At 43.8% G+C, this 20905-nt stretch overlaps 1 protein-coding gene across 2 annotated transcripts in view; it reads right to left on the bottom strand.

The window, feature by feature from the left end:
• TYK2 (tyrosine kinase 2) overlaps nt 1–20905 on the bottom strand; it is a 2798586-nt gene that overhangs the window by 457080 nt on the left and 2320601 nt on the right. For both annotated transcript variants that reach the window (XM_044084572.1, XM_044084573.1), the window contains one exon: nt 14354–14448. In XM_044084572.1, the coding sequence (XP_043940507.1) occupies nt 14354–14448 (95 nt within the window). The remainder of the gene's footprint in view (nt 1–14353; nt 14449–20905) is intronic.

Here is a 20905-nt window from a genome sequence, read left to right as displayed (position 1 = left end):
GCAGCTCAGCTACTCCGGATCCCTCTGAAGGGTTAGTTTCGGTAGGCTTAATAACTTGTGCGTCCGAAGGCCCAGCCATCTCCACGTGGGAGTCAGAGGCGGCCTGTGGTTCTACAGAAGCGGTCATCAGGGGCTGCGAAGGCGCCTCGCTGAAAACTGGAGAACCGGCGACTGGCCTAGAAGAGGCTCCATCGTCAGTTTTGGGCCTTGGATGCCTATCCTTGTCTTTGCGCTTTTTATGTATTCCGGTTGTCGGAAGTTCCAACGGCATGGTATAATTGAATTTTCTACCAAAATAATGTCGGGCAAAGTCAAACCAACGTTTAATAGTGCGTTTGTTAGACCTAGCACAAAACCGACAACCAGGGACGTCGTGGTCTGGGCCTAGGCATGGGATAAAATAAGAATGGAAATCCTTATGAGGTATTTGCTTCCCACAAGAAATACAGTTATTAACTTTTACTGACATCGATCTGAGGCAAGAAAAAGTTTCCCCAATGGGGTACTTAGCTTTGTAGAAGAATTTGGTTCTGGATTCGGAATGAAAATCTCAGGAGACGGCCGACCGACTGCTTTTGCTTCGGGCACCGCACAGCAAGCAAGACTGAAGAAAATGGCGTCGGCTGCATCTTATATACCCCTGCCGCACTGACATCAGGGAGGAGGCGACAGCAACCGATGCTGGACCAAGACTTTGGAACTCAGGCCGACTGGAGAACCGCCTGACGGCAGGATAACCCAAGTGTAATGACTGCAGCAGTGTAACACGATGAACATCCAAGGTTCTTCCAGTTGATATTGATAAAGGAAGGGGAACCAAATCTGCCGAGGCCAAAAGGTGGCTATCAGAATAACAGTACTTCCTGAGCTTTTTGCTTTCTGTAAAAATCTGGGGATCAGCGGGGTTGGAGGAAAGGCATAAAGGAGACCCGAGGGCCAATCGTGTATGAGTGAATCCCTTGGGATGTCTCCCGGAGGAGGATTCAGGGCAAAGTAGCTTCTGCATTTGGCATTCAGTGGGGATGCAAAAACGTCACAGCAAGGCTGGCCCCATCTGCGGAAAATCATTTCTGTCACTTCTTCTTTGAGGGACCACTCGTGGGGCAACAGAATTGCTCTGCTTAGTTTGTCCGCAATCACACTGGATTTCCCCGGGATGTGTGTTGCTATCAGAAAGTACCCGGTGGATACAGCCCACTGCCAAATTCTCAAGGCTTCTCAGCATAAGGGATAAGACTTGGTTCACCCCTGTTTGTTGATGTACCAGACCACCGACATGTTGTCCGTCTGGATCGCAATCATGTCCCAAGGTAGAGAGTCGTGGAAGTGTTGCAACGCTAAAAGCACCGCTCTCAACTCCAGGATATTGATGTGCAAATGAGATTCCATCTCTGACCAGGAACCTTGGGCAGTTCTTCCCTGAAAAAGCCCCCCCACCTTATCAGGGAAGCGTCCGTGGTCACCGTGGCTATGGGAGGGGGAAGTACAAATGGTCGACCTATCTTCACCTGGTGACTGTTCAGCCACCAGAGAAGGTCCTTCTTGCAAGCGTCTGTCAGTAGGATCTTGAAAGACATTGGGAGCTGTTGATAAGACCGCTGGGTGAAAAGCAACCATTGGAGTATCCGCATGTGCATCCGTCCCAGAGGAACCGCTATGAGGGTAGCTGCCATGGTGCCTAAAAGTTTTAAAACCTGAAAGGCAGGTACTCTCTTTTCTTTTGGCAAGTGAGACACCTGATTTCGTAGAGAGATAACTCTTTCTTGAGGTAATCTGACCAATGCGGTGGTGGTGTCTAGATCGGCTCCGATAAAGGAGATATGCTGCGATGGTAATAAGGCAGATTTTTCAAAATTTATGGTTATTCCTAACCAAGAACAGAAATTGATCGTAAACCACAAAAGAAAAGAAGAAATCCACTAGTCACAAAACCGAGTCCACCAGTTTATTTTTTAGCGCTTTCATGCACCTTAAATACGGGCACTTCTTCAGACAAATAAATCAAAAACATGGCTTGCTTAAATACAAAAAATATAACCATCAATTATCCTATTAAATAATTAATTAAACTAAATTATACGATTAACCTACTCAAGATTTTGTTAAAAACAACACCTAAAATACATACAGATACAGTTATACATCCTACAAATATATATGTGCATATAAATATATACATACACATATGTTAATAATTATAAAATGCTTAAATTTATCTCATTTCAAGTGACAAAACAGAAACATTTATTTAAAAGACCAAAAATGAATTATGTCAAGAATAAATATCATATACTAAATATTATTCAATAAACTTAATAACAAATTTACCTATTGGAATTATCTTTCCATGGCTTTTAATCTAAGTATACATTTTATGGAACACATATTGTTGATACCAGGAAAAACATATGCATTTGTACGTAGTTGCCACAACAATTCTTGTTCCTCAAGTTTGAGGTGCCATGGCCCACCTCTTAGATTCTTAGAAACACTTTGAACTACCACAAACTGAAAACTATGTGTGTTATATTCATTAATATGTCTTGCGAATGCATTAGTCTGAATATTTTTGGAAATCGCATAGACATGTTCATATATACGTTGTTTAAGTTGTCGCTCTGTTTTCCCTAAGTAAAAAACTGGACACAATTTACATTTTGCTAAGTATACTATACCTTGACTTTCACAATTATATTTATCCTGTACAGAATACTGGTATCCATTAATACAGAATGAAGGCCCTGTTAAAATATATTTACAGTATTTACACCTACCACATTTGAACATGCCTTTAATGTTCTTAGATTTTTGGTGTGGTGTCTCAAATAATCTCTTAATATTAGGACCATTTCTATAAGCTATCTATGGTCTATTTCCAAGAATTCTATTTAGAGTAGAATCTTGTGTAATGAGACCCCAATTCGAATTTAATATTGCTCTAACTTCATGTGAAATGTCGTTAAATTGTGTTAAAAAAACATATGTGTATGTATATATTTATATACACATATATATTTGTAGGATGGATAACTGTATCTGTATGTATTTTAGGTGTTGTCTTTAACAAAAGCTTGAGTAGGTTAATCGTATAATTTAGTTTAATTAATTATTTAATAGGATAATTGATGGTTATATTTTTTGTATTTAAGCAAGCCATGTTTTTGATTTATTTGTCTGAAGAAGTGCACGTATTGAAGGTGCATGAAAGCGCTAAAAAATAAACTGGTGGACTTGGTTTTGTGACTAGTGGATTTCTTCTTTTCCTTTGTGGTTTACAGTGTTTTGATTCTTCGTTTTTTTTTTAACAGAAATTGATTGTATGATCCCTGGAAAGAATGAGCTGATGCCTGGTGGTGGCAGAGAGGAGCCAGTCGTCCAGCTACAGAAACACCCGGAATCCTAGACACCTCAGGTGAGCCGTAACCTCTGCCATGTATTTGGTGAACAGTCTGGGGGCTATGGTGAGACCAAAGGGCAGTGCTCAAAACTGATAGTGATTGGCCCCCAGCCGGAAATGCAAATGATCTCTGGAAGGTCTGGCCATTTCGATGTGGTAGTACGCATTCTTGAAATCTAAAGAGCACATCCAATTGCCCATATTGACTGAAGCGTGACCACCTGGAACTTTTCCTTCTTTACAAAAGTGTTTAGCTTGCTGAGGTCTAAAATGGGCCTCCAGTCCCCTGTTTTCTTTGGAACTAAAAAGAATCTGGAGTAAGTTCCGGATCCTATCTGGTCCGCCGGGACTGGCTGGATAATTCTTTTTTTCTAGCAGCTTTTGGATTTCTATAGCTGCTTAATCCCGCAGACTGGGTGGAACATTTGGGATTCTTGTTCTGACTGGCGGGGAGTCTGAAAAGGGGATGATGTAACCTCTGGTAACTATGCTTTGTACCCAAGAATCTGATGTAATTCCTAGCCAGGCGTCTGGGTACAAAGCCAAGCAACCCCTGACTGCCTCCAGAGTAGGACAGTTGGGCCTCCTCTCAGGACCGGTAATGAGGCTTGCCAGAGAACTGCTTTCTGTCGCCCTGGTTTTGCGGACCCCTTCTGCTGCCAAAGAGGCGTCTTCCATTATTGCCCCCTCCTCTGCCCCTGAAGGGGGGTTCACTACATGTGTTCTGGAAAGCTCCTTGGGACTTCCGGAACCACATTTTTCCACCTTTCTGCCCTTTGGGGTATGGTCTGGTAGGGGTGGGAAAACAGACTCCTGTGGCAGATAGAATCTTTCCTTCCTGCTAACACCTAGTGAGAGTCTCCTTGACTTGGGGCCCAAATAAATTAGTGCCATCAAATGGGGTGTTGACAAAGGAATACTTGAAGGCTTCCGCAAAGGAGCACAAGCGCATCCAGGACTGTCTCCGCAGAGCTATCGCTGAACCTGCTGCTCGACTCGACCCATTGGCTGCATAGGAAATGAGCCGTATGGACGAATTAACAATGGAATTAAGTGTAGAAAGCTGAGCAGTCACTGTCTCAGAAACAGCTTCATCTGTGTTACCCTTTAGAGTATCTCCAAGTTCCTGGAGGAGATCTCGTTGAAGATGGGTAAAATAGGTTAGGTAGTTAAGCGATCTCATGGCAAACATCACAGAACTAAAAATGCGTTTCCCATATCTGTCCATAGTCCTAGAATCTCTATAAGGAGGATGGACAGTAGCAGAGGTCTCTGACATCTCTTTCTTGGTGGCCGCCGCCACCACCACCATGGCATCAACAGGAACTCTTTTAGTGAGGTACAATTTGTCTTGAGGGGAAGTGATGAACTTATTGGGCCTCCAAGGGACTGGTTTCATGGAATCAGGGGACTCCCACGCCATTCGAGCAACCAGATCCATGAGTTCGTCGAAGGGCAGAGTAACCCAGGAGGTGGAAGGTCGAGACCCAAAGGCCTTCAGGAGCACCGACTCACCCTCAGTAAGGGTAACGGACTGCCAATCACCCCTCTGTTTCAGTATTTCCAGGATGTCTGCAAAGGAGGCATCCTCAGAGGGGGACCGTGGGGACCCTTCTGATTCCTCTAAGTCGGTGTCTGATGTGAAGGATTCCTGAGGGGAATCAAATGCCTCCTCTTGCAAAGTCTCTTTCTGGGGACCTCATCAGTGGGAGCGTCTGGTGAGGTCTCAGTAGAGCAGGGTTCACCCAAACAGGTTACCTGAGGCTCTGGGTCTCGATGCTTAGTAGGGACCTGTGATGTAGAGGCAGAATGCGGTATTTTAGGAGAGGAAAAGGAAAGACCTGAGGAAGTGAGAGTCTTGGCAGACATTACCCTCCTCATGGCATTGAAGGCACCGGAGTCTCGACCCAAGGACCCCGCCTTTTCCGAGGAAGAAGGCGGCTTCCCTGGTGCCGAGACCAAGGACTCCGAACCCAAGGACGGAGTCGAGCTCATCTGCACCAAGGACCCGAGAGGAAGGATCAGAACCGATGTGTTGGTTCGACTCTTCCCCCCTTGGAACCGACGAGAGAGCGTCAGCTCCGAGACTCTTCGAATGGCACCGAAGAGATCAGGGTCGACGGAGCCAAAGTCACTGGGACAGGACTCGGCTCCGTGGGTTCCACAACTATGAGATCTTTTGCCTCTGGCTCCGAAGGCCTAGGTAAGGTCGGAGGAGGAGTAGTCACAGGCAAAGGGACTATAGTAGGAATCGAACCTAGTTGGGACGAAACCGAAAGTAATTTGGCCAATGCCGGGTTCTCTAAAAGCCTCTGCACCACACCATCCACATCAACATCTGAGAGGGTCCTAGAAGAATGGGTCGAAGGGACCAAAGAAGCCACAGATCTAAGAACTGGGGACTTCAACACCTCTGACACCAGCTCCAGCTCAGAGGGTTGGCTCCGAAACATCGGTTTGGTGCACGGCTCCGATGACTTAGGAACCGGCGCCCGCACCTTAATAAAGGTGCTCGGAACCGAGGGCCTGGGTTCCGAGGACACCCTTGAAGACTTCAACCCTTTCGAAGACTTGGAGATCTGCTCATTCTTATCCAAGGCTTCTTGAAATTCAGGTTTCAACAGTCCTCTGTCCATTAGCTTTCTCCTCCTTTCAAGCAATACTCTGCCACTAAAAGAGTGGCAGATAGAACAATCCTCCTGTAAGTGTAGAAGTGCTAGGCAATATACACAGGACACATGACTGTCCGTAAAGGACATTTTCTGCCCACAGTCACACCTCTTGAAACTTTTAGTTATGTACTTACCATAACTTTAGATGTATGGATCCATCTAGCCTACATTCTCTACAGATGGGTTCGGAGCCGATCCTCGGCTCCGACTCGGCAGCTATACAATAGAACGCAGTCTCTTATTGGCTGAGTTACCTCATATCCCAGGATGCACCACTACTGCTTCCCAGATCTTGTTTGTCCGCACACATGCACACACACATAGACTGTTGTTATAACATTGCCAGGTGTTTCAAGAGAGGAAGAAGTTGAATTCGGATCGTCCGGTCTCTTCTGGTCTACGAGGCAGGGGGAAGGAGGGTGGGTTATTAGGAATGTAGGCGAGATGGATCCATACATCTAAAGTTATGGTAAGTACATAACTAAAAGATGTAATGTGATCCTATCTCGCCTACATTCTCTACAGATGGGACAGCGTCCCTAGCACCTAATTCCTGGGTGGCTCACTGGAAAACGCTCCTGAGAACCGTGGAACTGAAGGAAGCTCGACCCCTAGATAACACATCCAATTTGTAATGAGAAATAAAGGTGTGAAGAGAAGACCACGTAGCAGCCGCACAAATGTCACTAATAGAGAGCTTGGAATGAAAGGCTGCCGAAGTGGCCATAGCCCTGGTAGAATGAGCTTTCACTGGAACTATAAGCTCCTTATTTGAAATGAGATAAATATGACTGATACAGTCTCTGATCCACTTGGCAATAGTGACTTTCGTGATGGCTTTGCCCAATTTACTATCCGAAAAGGACACAAACAGTTGATCTGATTTTCGTGCTTGGTGTGTCCTGTCCAAATAGAAACGTAATTGTCTGTGCACATCTAAGCTGTGAAAGGTATATTCAGCTCTGTTTAAATACTAAGGGAAAAAAAAACAGTAATTCCGGTGATTGTTGCAAACAAAAGTTAGAACAAACCTTTGGTATAAAGGATGGGTTTGGTCTAAGAGATACTCTATCCTTGTGAAATACCAGGTATGGTGGTTTGACACATAGGGCTTGAAGTTCTGAAACTCGCCTGGCTGAAGTAATAGCAACTAGAAGAGCAGTCTTCCAAGAAAGAAATTTTAAGTCACAGGTTGCTGCCGGCTCAAAGGAAGATGAGGTTAATGCACCTAACACCACGTTAAGGTCCCACGGTGGTGCAGGATGAGATATACGGGGCCGTAGGAGCCAAGTTCCTTTAATAAAAGCTTTGCACAACTTGTTGCTCATTAAAGGTGGTTCTACGCTCTCGTGAAAATTGGAAATAGCAGCCAACTGAACTTTGATGGTAGACACCGAACAACCTTGGTTAAACAGGGAAGCTAAAAACTTCAGAACCTCTGACACCGAGGCTGTCATAGGGTCTAATCCTCGGAGTTGGGCCCAAATAGCAAACCTCTTCCATTTATTGCTATACATCTTTTTAGTAGGTCTTGTGGGCCGAGGACAAAATATGCAAGACTTCAGGGTCGAAAGAATGGCTCCTAACTATGGTCGGAAGAGGAGTAGCCAAGCTGCTAACTTCAATGAATGGAGGGACTGATGGAGCTGTCCTGACTGATGCGTCAAGAGGTCCGGAACTTGGTCCAGGAACCAGGGACCCTCCAATGCATATTTGTGAAGAAAGGGGAACCAGACTTGACGAGGCCAGTACTGGGCGATTAGAATAATTTTGCTTTCCAAGCAAATCGCCTTCTGAATCACCTTGGGGAGAAGGGGAACCGGTGGAAAAGCGTATAGCAGACCGGGGGACCAAGCTTGGACTAGAGCATCCTTGGGGATCTCCCCCGGAACTGGGGTGAGAGAGAAGAACTGCTGGCATTTCGCGTTGAGGGGAGTTGCGAAAAGATCGCAACAAGGAGCTCCCCATCTCGTGAAAATCTGTGTTACCACTCTGTCGTTCAAGGACCACTCGTGAGGGGAGAGAATAGTTCTGCTCAGTCTGTCGGCTATCACGTTGGATCTCCCCGGAATGTGTGTTGCCACTAGGAAACGTTTGGTAGCCCAATCCCATACCTTCATGGCCTCTCTGCAAAAGGGGTAAGACCTGGTCCCTCCTTGCTTGTTTAAGTACCAGACTACCGACATGTTGTTGGACTGAATGGCAATCGTACCCTGGGGGAGGTGATCGTGCAGTGCTTGAAACGTTAAAAGCACCGCCCTCATTTCCAGGATATTGATGTGGAGAAGACTCTCGTCAGTGTGCCACGTGCCTTGGACCGACCTGTCCAGATAATGTCCCCCCACCCTGTCTGGGAGGCGTCCGTAGTCAACGTGGCCGAGGGGAGTGGGGGAACGAAGGGTCGCCCTAGATTTAGGTTGGAGGAAAGAAGCCACCAACGAAGATCCTGTTTGCACGTCTCTGTGATCAATATGTGGTGACTGAGGGGAAGGTCTTGATAAGACCACTGGACTGATAGGAGCCACTGGAGTATCCTCATATGCAACCTTGCCAAGGGGACCAGAAGAATGGTGGCTGACATGGAACCCAACAGCTGCAGGACCATTCTCGCTGGAGCGCGACGTCTGAGGAGTAATGCCCGAACCTGAGACTGCAGCGTTGCTATCCTTTCCGCAGGAAGATAGACTCGCATCTTCCTTGAGTCTATTTCTGCACCAATAAACAGAATACGCTGCGATGGCAGCAATATGGATTTTGTCCAACTGAAGGTGATTCCTAAGGAGTTGCCTAGAGAGATAGTGGCTGCTAGAGTTTTCAAGAGTAGATGCCTGGAGGTGGCAGTTAGGAGCCAGTCGTCTAGGTATGGAAACACCTGGAATCCTAGACTTCTCAGGTGAGCAGTCACCACCGCCAAACATTTGGTGAACACCCTGGGGGCTGTGGTGAGACCAAAGGGCAGTGCACGGAACTGGAAATGACTGTCTCCCAGGCTGAAGCTCAAGTGTCTCCTCGATGCCTGATCTATCAGAATGTGATAATAGGCGTCTTTGAGATCTATGGAGCACATCCAAACACCTTTCTCCAAAAGCGGGAGAATGGATTGCAAGGTGACCATCTGGAATTTGGACTTTTTCACTAATCAGTTTAACTTGCTGAGATCCAAAATGGGCCTCAAGTCCCCGGTCTTTTTTGGTACCAAAAAGAATCTTGAGTAAGTCCCTGATCCGGCCTGATCTGCGGGGACAGGTTGGATGACTCCTTTTGAAGCAGCCGATATTCCGCTGGCTGCAAGATCCCGTTGAGTGGGGGGGGGGTCCGGGATTCTTTGGGAGGGGGGGGGGGGGGTTGAGAGAAGGGAATGGTGTAACCTCCGGCGATGATTCAGAGCACCCATTGGTCCTGAGTGATATTTTCCCAGGCCTTTAGGTGCCTCGAAACGACCCCGACTGGCTCGGGTTGCACAGTCGGGTACTCCTTCAGGGATGCTGGAAGGAGGAGGAGCCACGAAAGGACTCGCGGTCTCCAGTGTTGCGGGGCCTCCGCGCCTCTGGGACAGCGTCTCCCTGAAAAATTTCCCTCCTCTGCCTCTAGAAGGGAATCGCTCTGCTGCGAGTAAGGCTTTTGAGACTTACGGAACCACATTTTCCCTCCTCTTCGAGCCTTGGGATAAGGTCTGAAGGGAGTGGAAAACCGGGCCCCTACGGCAGTTAAAGTCTTACCCTCCTGTTCGCAGCGAGTCAAAGTGTCCTTTACCTTGGGTCCAAACAGTGAGGACCCATCAAAGGGGGCGTCGGCAAAGGAAGACTTAAAGGCCTCCGCAAAGTGACACAGGCGTAGCCAGGCTTGTCTCCGTAGAGCAACACCTGTTCCCGCTGCTCTGCTCGCTCCTTCGGCTGAATAAGAAATGAGCCTCATTGACGAGTTGGATAACGAGGACAGGGTACCCAACTGGGAGTTAACCGTCTGGGCCAACTGCTCAGGTAAGTTACCGGAGAGGGTATCCGAAAGCTCCTTGACCAGATCCCTCTGCAGTCTCGTGAAATGCGTCAAGTAGTTCAGAGACCTTAATGTAAAGGTCGCTGAAGCAAGGGTACGCTTCCCGTACCGATCCATGCTCCTAGACTCCTTATTAGGAGGATGGACGGACGTTGAAGCCTCTGCCACATCTTGCTGGGTGGCAGATGCCACCACCAAGGCATCTACAGCCACACCTTTCGAAAGAAAGTCCTTATTAGGGGGAGCCGAAAGGAATTTATTGGGGCGAGCTGGCACCGGTTCAACAGAATCCGGGTGTTCCCACGCCCTTCGAGAGATCAAATCCAGAAGCTCATCGAAAGGCGGAGACACCCAGGAGGCGGAGGGCTGAGCCCCGAAGGCCTTGAGGAAAACAGACTCCTCAGCAGAAGGGGGTTTGGACTGCCAGTCACCTCATTGCTTAAGGACCTCCAAGATGTCCGCAAAGGATACATCATCCGAGGACGACTTGGGGGACCCTTCTGCATCATCGAGGTCGGTATCCGAGGTGAGAGACTCATCAGGGGAGTCGACGTGCTTCCTCTTGCACTGTTTCTTCCTCGGAGGTTCCTCCGAAAGCGTTTCGGAGGGACCTCCAGGAAGAAGGGAACCCCCAATGGGGGTAACCTCAGGCCCAAGGGCTCCACTGTCGTGAGACAGGGGGATTGCAAAGGAGCCAGTCTCCGTGCCAAGGGAAGGTGGTGGTGAGATGGTAGAAGTGGCCAGAGAGGATTTGGCCAAGGCACTCCTCATGGCCTTGAAGGCGGGACCCCCAGAGTCCTGGGATGGTTCAACCCCCAAGGCCACAAAAGCAGTCAGAACTCCCGCAGCCGACGCATCGAGAGGGAGGCTCAGAACCGAAAGGATCGGTCCCGAAGCGTCCCCCCGGGGACGACAGAGGAGGTCCGCGTACCAAACCTGACCCGAAGGGCGGGGTTGGAGTTAGGGTCGGAACCGACCCGACAACCTCCACCAGCTCCACCAACACCGACTCCAATGGCACCGAAGCTGTTGGAGGAGGAACCAAGATAGCAGGATGGGAAATAGGCTCCGGAGCCGACTGGGCTGGAGCCGAGATCAATTTTGCAAAGACCGGAGACTGAAAAAGCCTTTGAAGCACCCTGTCTACATCCGAATCAGACATCCTCGACGACTGAGAAGAGACCGACCGGGTCCGAGTCGACTTCTCCGTCGGCTCCGAAAGACAGGGGGACCGGCTCCGTATGGGTTCGAGAAGTATCGGCGCCAAGGGAGATTCCACTACCACTGCAATTTCCCTCGGAGCCGATGGGGACTTCGGCACTGAAGGGGAAGAGTCTGAGCGGGCAACCCTCATCGGCTCCGAAGGCAGTGGAGCCGATGGAGATGACTCGCCTCTCGATGCCCGAGCTCTCGACTCCGAAGCCAGAGGAGTCGAGGCTGGAGACATCGAGGCAGACCATTCTGCCCTCGGCTCCGAAGTCCGTGGAGCCAACGGAGAAGCCTGCCGTGACTTTTTAGCTGCCGGATCCGACGGGCTGGTCGGAGCCGAAGATTTTTTCTTCCTCAAAGGGGAAGAAGAAGAAGATAGGGCTTCATCAAAGGAAGGGGTAATAAGCCCTTTCAAAATCAACTTATTTTTCCTCTCTTGGAGGACACGAGAGGAAAAAGCGTGGCAAACGCTACAGGATTCCTGGAGGTGCTTCGGGCCCAGACAATAGACACACAAAGAATGGTCGTCCGTAATGGACATTTTATAATTACATTTGGAACATTTTTTAAAACCTGATGGTCTATGTTCCTTCGACATGGCTATCTAATTCAAATACACTAAACTTCAAAAAAAACTACACAAACGACAGCCTAGACTCTAACTAAAACGCCTAGGATAGGGCAAGGCCCCTCTAACTTAAACGGGAACACTTACCACAAAAAAATACAAATTTTACCACAAAAAAGTTCAAATATGCAGTCACACAACAACAAGTAGCTGTTAAAATAGCTTTTGGGTAAGTTTTAGCACAAAACTAGACAGAAATAATCTGACTAAGTGGCACTTAGCTCAGCCAAGTCCGAGACCACATCTATGCTTCAGAAGCGGCAAACGAGATCTGGGGAAGCAGTAGTGGTGCATCCTGGGATACGAGGTAACTCAGCCAATAAGAGACTGCGTTCTATTGTATAGCTGCCGAGTCGAAGCCGAGGATCGGCTCCGAACCCATATGTAGAGAATGTAGGCGAGATAGGATCACATTACATCCTGACTTCTCTCTCTCTTTTTGGTCAGACATATCAAACACACAATTATCAGATCCCTGATAATACGACACAAAAATGGTACTATAAGTAGTTCTAAATATAGAAAAAAAGCACAAAACTAAATAACGGGGAAACAGTTATCTAATTATTTATAGCAAAAAACACACTATCTAAAACTAAGTATAATGGATAGGGAAATCAAGTTGACAGAGCCCTGTTCAACTATATGAGGGAAGCACAGAAGTGCCTAAATGAAAAAGAGGGCAAGGCCCAAGAGCAACCGCTCCAACAACACAAACACAACTAATCCACACAACAAGAGGGACACAGCCCTAAAAAAACAATATTCTATCAATTAGAATATAAACTCTACGAAATATAGCAGTACAATTTGCTCAAAATCAGAAAAAAGAACTATACTGGCCCGAGCACTCTGGAGAACTTGCGATCCATTGCAGCGGCAAACTAGATCTGGGGTTAGTCAGACAGCATCATGGGATAGGGACTGTGCCTCAAAATACTCAAGACATCGGCTCCGTACCCATGTGTAAGAACAAATGGCGAAATTGAACAACTTCACATGAATGTGATTTTTTTTTTGTGGATATCACCTGCTGTAGTTAATAGGTACACGATCCGTAACTGGTATGAGCAGTTATCCTGTTTTACTTTATATTTTATGGTATAAGAGTAAGATGATGAAGAGTATTAAGATCTGTGGTAAGGATACTGTAAATGGGATACATAATACATTGGTATTATGTTTCCTACAAGGAGGACAGTAACTATGGTTAAAAGTGAGAAATGTGCTGGAAATCAGCTGTAACCAAGTCTTCTGAGGATACTGTGGAGAAAAAAGGTTAGGTGATAGTATGTCATTAGTATTAAAGTAAAGGAAATGCGTATCTATGCCACAGCTAGGGAGAAATTTACTCTGACACATGACTACTGGTATAAAGTTAGTTTAGCTGGCTGAAGTTACAGTAATGCTATGATGTTAGGCAGTTAATTCAAATGTACATGGACTGGTTTCATCTAGCAATGGTGAGCCTGACCACAGAACGAGCAGGTACATTAAGAGAAGTTTAACAGATTTTATGAGATACCTGCTTACACAGATGGGTCTTTCTAATGTACTGCTTTTGCAAAGAATTAAGAAATCGTGCTAAATCATTGGACAATGCCTTCAGAAATGCATAGTGATGTAGCATCTTAAGCCACAGACAGCAACACCTTATGGACAAATGTCCTCTTAATGATCTGCTTTTATATATTTTGTTAGTGTCTCCTTTCCTCCTGCCCCACTCACCCTAGGAACCATTCCAGACCCACATGATACCTCATTTTCCAAATAAACTGTATAAATGTGAACTTTACTTTAAACCTTGGATTTCAACTACCCATCCAACAAGAAGGTCACATTAGGTGTAACTCTCCAGTCCAATTATCTTTATTTTTCCACCCATTGCTTGATGATGACAGTGTTAAACCATCAACTGATTCCCGACCGCACAGTCAGTGAGAGCTGTCTATGGGAACTTAGTTAAGCAGCCACTGGAGGGATCATTCTTTAGCCTTGTCATTCCCCTGCACTTGGTCTCAGTGTCCAACGGATGTTGTCCAATGGGCCTTATGACTGATATTCATGCCTCCACTTGCAATGTAATCATGGCCCTACTTACCTGTAGATAGTCTCTCTCTTTCTGTGATCCCTGTTCTACACAGGAGGATTCTACAAGTATGTGTGTCCAGCTACACTCCTCAGTGCACCCCCTGGGGAAAATCATTACTTAAGTTTCATCGTTTTTCTCTTCCACAACCATAAGCTCCAACTGGCACCCAAGGCATTAGCTGAACTTGGGTCACTTAGGTCACAGCTGGAGTTCATCACTGGGACAGTGGAGCTGGCTTAGTAATTCCAGGAAAATATCAGAGACAAATATTGGGAAAAGGACTAGTAGAATGTGTCTGAAAACATACCAGCTACAATGGCTATGTACACCATAATACACATGAAGAATGAACAACTCACTTCCCCAAGGTCCCGAATCTTCTTCAAATACCGCTTCAGGAACACAGTAGGATCTACAGGTACTGCCACATCTTCATCTCGAAGATTTATAGGTTCTAGGAAGAAAATTATTCTCAATAGATCAGTTCAGCTTTACATTTTAAGTCAACTTCACAATAAAGAAAAAACACTCACAGTTTCTTATTACTAGTAAAAAGACTGAATAAATTTGCTACCAATGAATGGATTTTCACCTTAGCCATGAATATGAAAGAAATAACACAGCTTAACACAAATCAGTTAGTTTGCTGATGAACTTATATTAAAAGTGCACACAAACGATGCACCTAGACTAAAAAAATAATAGCTATGCACTTATGTCAGGTGGTCTGCAAATGAACTTTCAGCACTGGGTATCTGTTGAGATTTAACCATCTATCATTAGGTTTCCTATTTCTCTCTTTCTCAACACTGAACTGAGAATGCAGATGCATCCTGCCAGCACATACTGTAATTATGTCACGCATCGAGACAGGAAAGCTTGCCTACATCTTGTGCAAGTCAGTCTGATGTCTGACCATACCCAGGGAGAGACAGAGACAGACAGACAGACCAACCTCTAAGACAAGAAATAACGCAAAAAAGGCAAAGATGTACACTATGACTCCTTGACTCAAAGGGGGCACTATCCGCACTTGATGGATGTCAGAATCATCTAGACTTGTGGGAAAGTGTAAGGGTAATAACCACCCACTGCAAAAGGTCTTCTCATAGATCAACTGATACGATGCGCAAACATCTGTTATATCTGACTTCAGGTGCCTTCTGAAATGCTCAGCTACTGAGAAGTATCCCAAGTAGTGAAAATTAGATTTTCTTGGTAGTTGTATACAAGAAATTACCAAAAAGTGAGCACTCAGAATGCTGAGTGGTCCATAGCTGTGGTGCCAAAGAAGCTTCATCATCTGGCTCAAACAACAGTGGTTACGAAGAATGCAACAAGACAATCAAGTGCCTGTGGCATTAATAACAACAGTGAACACATTATTGAAGCAAGTACTGGAAGCACAGGCTCAGTGCGTGGGGTGGCATTTGGCAGCATTTTACAAAAGCCAGTCAGCTGTGTGTGTGTGTGTGTGTGTGTGTGTGTGTGTGTGTGTGTGTGTATGTGTGTGTGTGTATATATATATATATATATATATATATATATATATATATATATATGGGTCTAGGACTATTCACTGAAAGCTCATTTCACTGAAACACATTTGACTGTGCAGAATTCACTGAAAGCGCAATTCAATGAAAACACGATTCACTGAAACACATTTCATTGAAAGTTATATATGGCATTTTCCCCACTGTAGTGCGACCCTGGAGTTAGTATATATAGTAAGTGGGGGTGTGGGGGGCATAGCGTCCCACCTATTTTAAATATTTTGAACTATATACATGGATACTTGCAATTCCAATAACTTACTATTTTCTGAACATAATATATGTCCAAACTATACACCCCCAATGTGGGGGACGGTGCCCCTCCCACACCCCCTTACTATATATACTAACTTCAGGGTCGCACTACAGTGGGGAAAAGGCCATATATAACTTTCAGTGAAATGTGTTTCAGTGAACTGTGTTGTCAGTGAATTGAGCTCTCAGCGATTTGTGCACAGTCGTTTGACTTTCAGTGAAATGTGCTTTCAGTGAATAGTCCTAGACCCATATATATATATATATATATATATATATATATACACACACACACACACACACACACACACACACACACACACACACACATTTATGTATGTATATGGGTCTACTTCCTTTGATCGAATTTACACTTCACTGAATAACAAAACAATGACACCACTATGCCAAAACACCATTACTCCGAAAAGTCACTACCCCAAACTACAAAACTTCAAAACAACATCTATTTGTAAAACAGAACAATATACACTCTCTAATGTTTTTGCAGGAGGCAAGCTCAACTGTGCCTCCCACACCCCCTGAAAATTATATATACCAACTCCAATATCACACTACAGTAACAGCAAGGATATATTTCCCTATCCTTACTGTACTGCAATCTCCATTTGAAAGCTACAATCAGTGGGAAAATAATGTACCATACGTTGAAGATTGCTGACACTATTGTCACATCCATCGTGCCTCAGAACTGGTTATTTAAAGGCACAACTATAACACAATACGTTGCTTTCATTTTTGGAGATTTAGCTTCTGGTATAGTATAATTTCGGAAATTTAAATTTTTGAACTACTGGTCCCGGTGAACTACCATTTGGTGAAGTGTTAACTCGATAAGAAGTAGATACAAGTTTACAATTAAATACACAAAGTCACTGCTGTCGACCGGCATGCGGTCGAAAGGCAGTTTTCAAATGGGCAGAATGCCGACTCAAAATACAGCAACTACACTACAGTGAATGGGTAGTGTAGTTTGAGTATCTGAGTTTGGCAGTGTAGACTGAGATCATGGTTCAGTGAGGAACAGGGGAATTAGCCCATTTCCTCACTGTAGTGCGATGTCGGATCTGGTATATATAAGTTGCAAGGGGTGTGGGTAAAACACGTGTTCTGTTGACTATGTCCTGCTATGTCGAATACTTCAAGCTAAAGATGTCAATGTATTTGGTTTCGACCTGGCCGTAATTTTGCTGTCGTGGATTTATGATCTTGGGTCGACCATGCAGTTTCCAGACTTCAATAGTAAACCTATACAGACACACACACACACACACACACACACACACACACACACACACACACACACCAACTTCGAGACTGCATTACAGTGGGGAAAGAGCAAAATTCCCCAAACCACTTTACTATGATCTCACATACACTCTTAAAAAGTTGGTATGTGCAATCAGCTGATTTTCAAACCCTTCTACATTTTTTCCCCTTCATTAACTGAACATTTGATCAATGGTATGCATAATGATTAAAGACAGATAAAAGAAATTATTAGAAAAGTTATAACAATAGTGACAACATATAGAATATGGCGGTCTTTATCCGTGATGAAGGAATATACAACAGCCTGAGTAAAAATGTAGAAAGAAATAGTAAGTCCAAAATCCTTCAGAATGCAGGTACCAATAAAGTCTGTCTCTACCATGAATGAAATACCAAGATATAATTCCACGTTCTTTATTCCCAAAAGACAAATAGATTTAGTGCTTTCGTCTCCAAAACTGGAAACTTCATCAGAACCAAAAGCATCTGTTTCCTATACAATTAAATAATCAGCAAAGTGCATTCATTGGTTCAAGGTCTTGTCAATCAAATATACGAATAAGACAGTAAAATAAGAAAACCTTTTACAAAAAGCATTTATAAATGTTTTAATACATAAATACACTGTGAAAAGTTTGGGATTAAAAACCAAAATTATACAATGTTAATATGTACGTATAGTGTATTTAAAATGTGGGGATTACTTCAATTTAACTGCTCTTAATTTACGGGCTGGTACTACAGAAATGTGATCACCTGAAAAAACACAGGCGTCCAGACGTAAATACATCAGTTCCCTAAATTTGAGCCTGGTTTCCCAGTCACCACCCCTATCATCATGTTTAACACACTCAAGGACCCAAAATTTTAAATGAGCTCCACTACATTGGAGAACATGCCTAAACAGGGCATTTGTATCTTTTCTTCGGCTAATGTCGTGCATATGTTCATATATCCTGGACCTCAGGTTTCTCTCAGTTTTACCCACATAAAAGGCCCAGCATGTATTACAATAGGCAAGGTAAACCAATCCTTTTGTAAAACAAGTGTAACAACCTGAGGCCTTCAAGTTCAAGACCCAGCTGGGGAGGTGTAACATGTCTACATTACCCAAGAAAATACATTGGGAACATCTTCCACATCTGTGAGTTCCTCTTTTCCCTACCATGGTACAATCCCCATTAGGATTTTCTCTTCTCCAATATGTCTTTGAGATTGTAATCTCTTCTATAACTGTATTGGAAACGCTTGTTAAATACCTCAAGTCCATTAGGCATTCTTTTGAACATGTCCCAGATACTGCTATTGGCCTTCTTTACCCATCCCGTGTCCCAGTTCAAAGTGATGACTAGATGTGGTATATGGGAATCTAGTGGCAAAAGGGTTCCTACATTCAAGTTGTCCTCACCTGGTCTATTCAGGCCACTAACCAGTCCACTTCTAAGAAGGGGCAAATAAATAGTCCTCCACCCATTGAGGATCTCTTTTTTTAAAGATGTAATAAGATCCTCTGGGTAACCCCTTTGTAGGAACAATGTCTGAACATAATCCAGTTCCTTAACTAATTCCTCCTTTTCTGATGTCATCCGTTCCACCCTAACCAATTGACCCTTCACAATGTTTCTTTTTTGGAAAAAAGGATGATTACTATCGTAGTGTACATAAGAGTTGGAAAACCATTTTTTCCGGTACACCTGTGATGTAAATCTATGGTTTAAGTTGTCCTTCTTAATACAAACGTCCAGGTAGTGTACCTCATCAAAATCAAATACATAAGTGAAGGTCAGGAAATCGGTGGTTTGATTGAGGAATTCCATAAACAGGGGAATCAAGTCATGGGGACCTCCCCAAACAATAAAAATATCGTCCAAAAAATGAAAATATTTGTGTATGTGGTCCTTGAATGTGGATTCAAAAACAAATGGTTTCTCCCAGTATAACATAATTATATTCGTGAAAATGGGGGCACAGGAAGAACCCATAGCAACCCCATCTAACTGGTGATAATATTCCCCCTGAAAGTACAGGAAGTTCTTAAGTACCAGCTCCATGTTCTCAAGGACTAGCCTAAAATCGTTGTCAGACAGAAAGCCAAACTCTGTCAACATGTGCTCAAACCACTCTAAGCCAATACTGTGCAGTATGGCTGAAAATATATCCTTGACGTCTATTGTCAAAAAAGAGAGACTGGCACTAAAATCAAGTTGACCCATTTTATTCAAAAAATCCAGGAATCAACTAAAATATGTAGGTACATATTGTAAAAAGGTTTCAATTTTGTGTCAACAAATATGGCCAGGGGTTGGGTTTTAGACCCCTAAGATGTAAAAATAGGCCTAAGTGGTGGATTTAAGATGTTCTTGTGAACTTTTGGAATACTAAAAATTGCAGGAACATAAGGTTTGTAAACTCTAAAAAAGTTGAATAATTTCTTGTCAATTAAGCTCTGCATCAAGTTGTCTTCAATAACCAAATCAATCTTTCTATAAGCTATATTAAGCTCATTTTTAGAAACAATAGAATAGCTGGAATCTGTATTCAGTATCTCCATAATTTTTTGCCACATACAACAAATTCTCCATCAACACTCCCCCTCTCCTTTGTCAGGTTTCATTACCCACAATGAACTGTTTGGGTTAGTTTATTAAAAACTAGTCTCTTGACTGGTAAGATTGTTAAAATTCCATTTGTTCCTGTACCCTTGGTTTCTCAACTCCCTGATGACCAGGCTCTCAAAATTAGTAAGTTCCAAAACAGGAAACAGAAAACTTCATCAGAATCAGATTCTGATGAAGTTTCCTGTTTTGGAGACGAAAGTGCTAAATCTGTCTTTTGGGAATAAAGAACATGGAATTACATCTTGGTGTTTTGTTCATTGTGGAGGGACAGCCTCTTTATTAGTACCTGCATTCTGAAGGATTTTGGACTTACTAGTTGTGTTTTTCCTTCGGTTAGTCCACTGTGTGTTATTAATGTAGAAAGAAATGCTGAATGGAGACAAATGGATGCCAGTTGTGCTAAAAGTGTTTTAATTATCAAAATTAGAAAGGAAAGATGACAATAGAAGTTGACTTGCATTTTTGTCAATGATCTTTTAAATACTTGGTAAGGAAGCTAAATATACAAGATAGTGTACTGCTAGAAAACTGGGGGAAGTGTCTTGAAATGTTCAGCAAAAAGAAGTTCAAGTGACAATATTAGTACACAAGGTGGTTTACTGTAACTTAGAGGGAAAAAATAAACTCAAGAGGCATTTACAGTGGCTACAAAAAGTATACACAACCCTGTTAAAATGCCAGGTTTTTGTGATCTAAAAATGAGACCACAATAAATAATTTCAAAACTTTTCCCACCTTTAATGTGACTTATAACCTGTACAATTCAATTGAAAAATAAATCTGTTAGGGGAAAAATATAAAAAATGTACAATACACTGGTTGCATAAGTGTGCACACCCTTAAACTAATACTTAGTTGAAACACTTTTTGATTTAACTATCTGGAGGTAACCGATGTCTTTGTTTTACTGTTTTTTTTTTTTTTTTTTTTTTTTTTACAATAAATGAAGTGTTTTACCTTTTGGATCATACACTTTTTGGAACTTTGCTGGTGTGGATCATTGTGAGCTGTAGAACTGCGCCTACTTTAGGCACTTATATTGCATGATAACCATATGAACCAATCACAGGTGGTTAGAAGTGATTGGAAAATAGGTCACAATGAAAAATTACAAAGGAATAGTCGGAAGAAATCTATAGGGCTCCCAAGTATGCAACAAAGCCCAGAAGACTTAAGATTTGCTCCTCAG

This window comes from Protopterus annectens, chromosome 9.part0, assembly GCF_019279795.1.
Source record: "Protopterus annectens isolate FY-2018-M chromosome 9.part0, PAN1.0, whole genome shotgun sequence".
Classification (NCBI taxonomy): domain Eukaryota; kingdom Metazoa; phylum Chordata; order Ceratodontiformes; family Protopteridae; genus Protopterus; species Protopterus annectens.
This window is presented reverse-complemented; position numbering and strand designations above follow the sequence as displayed.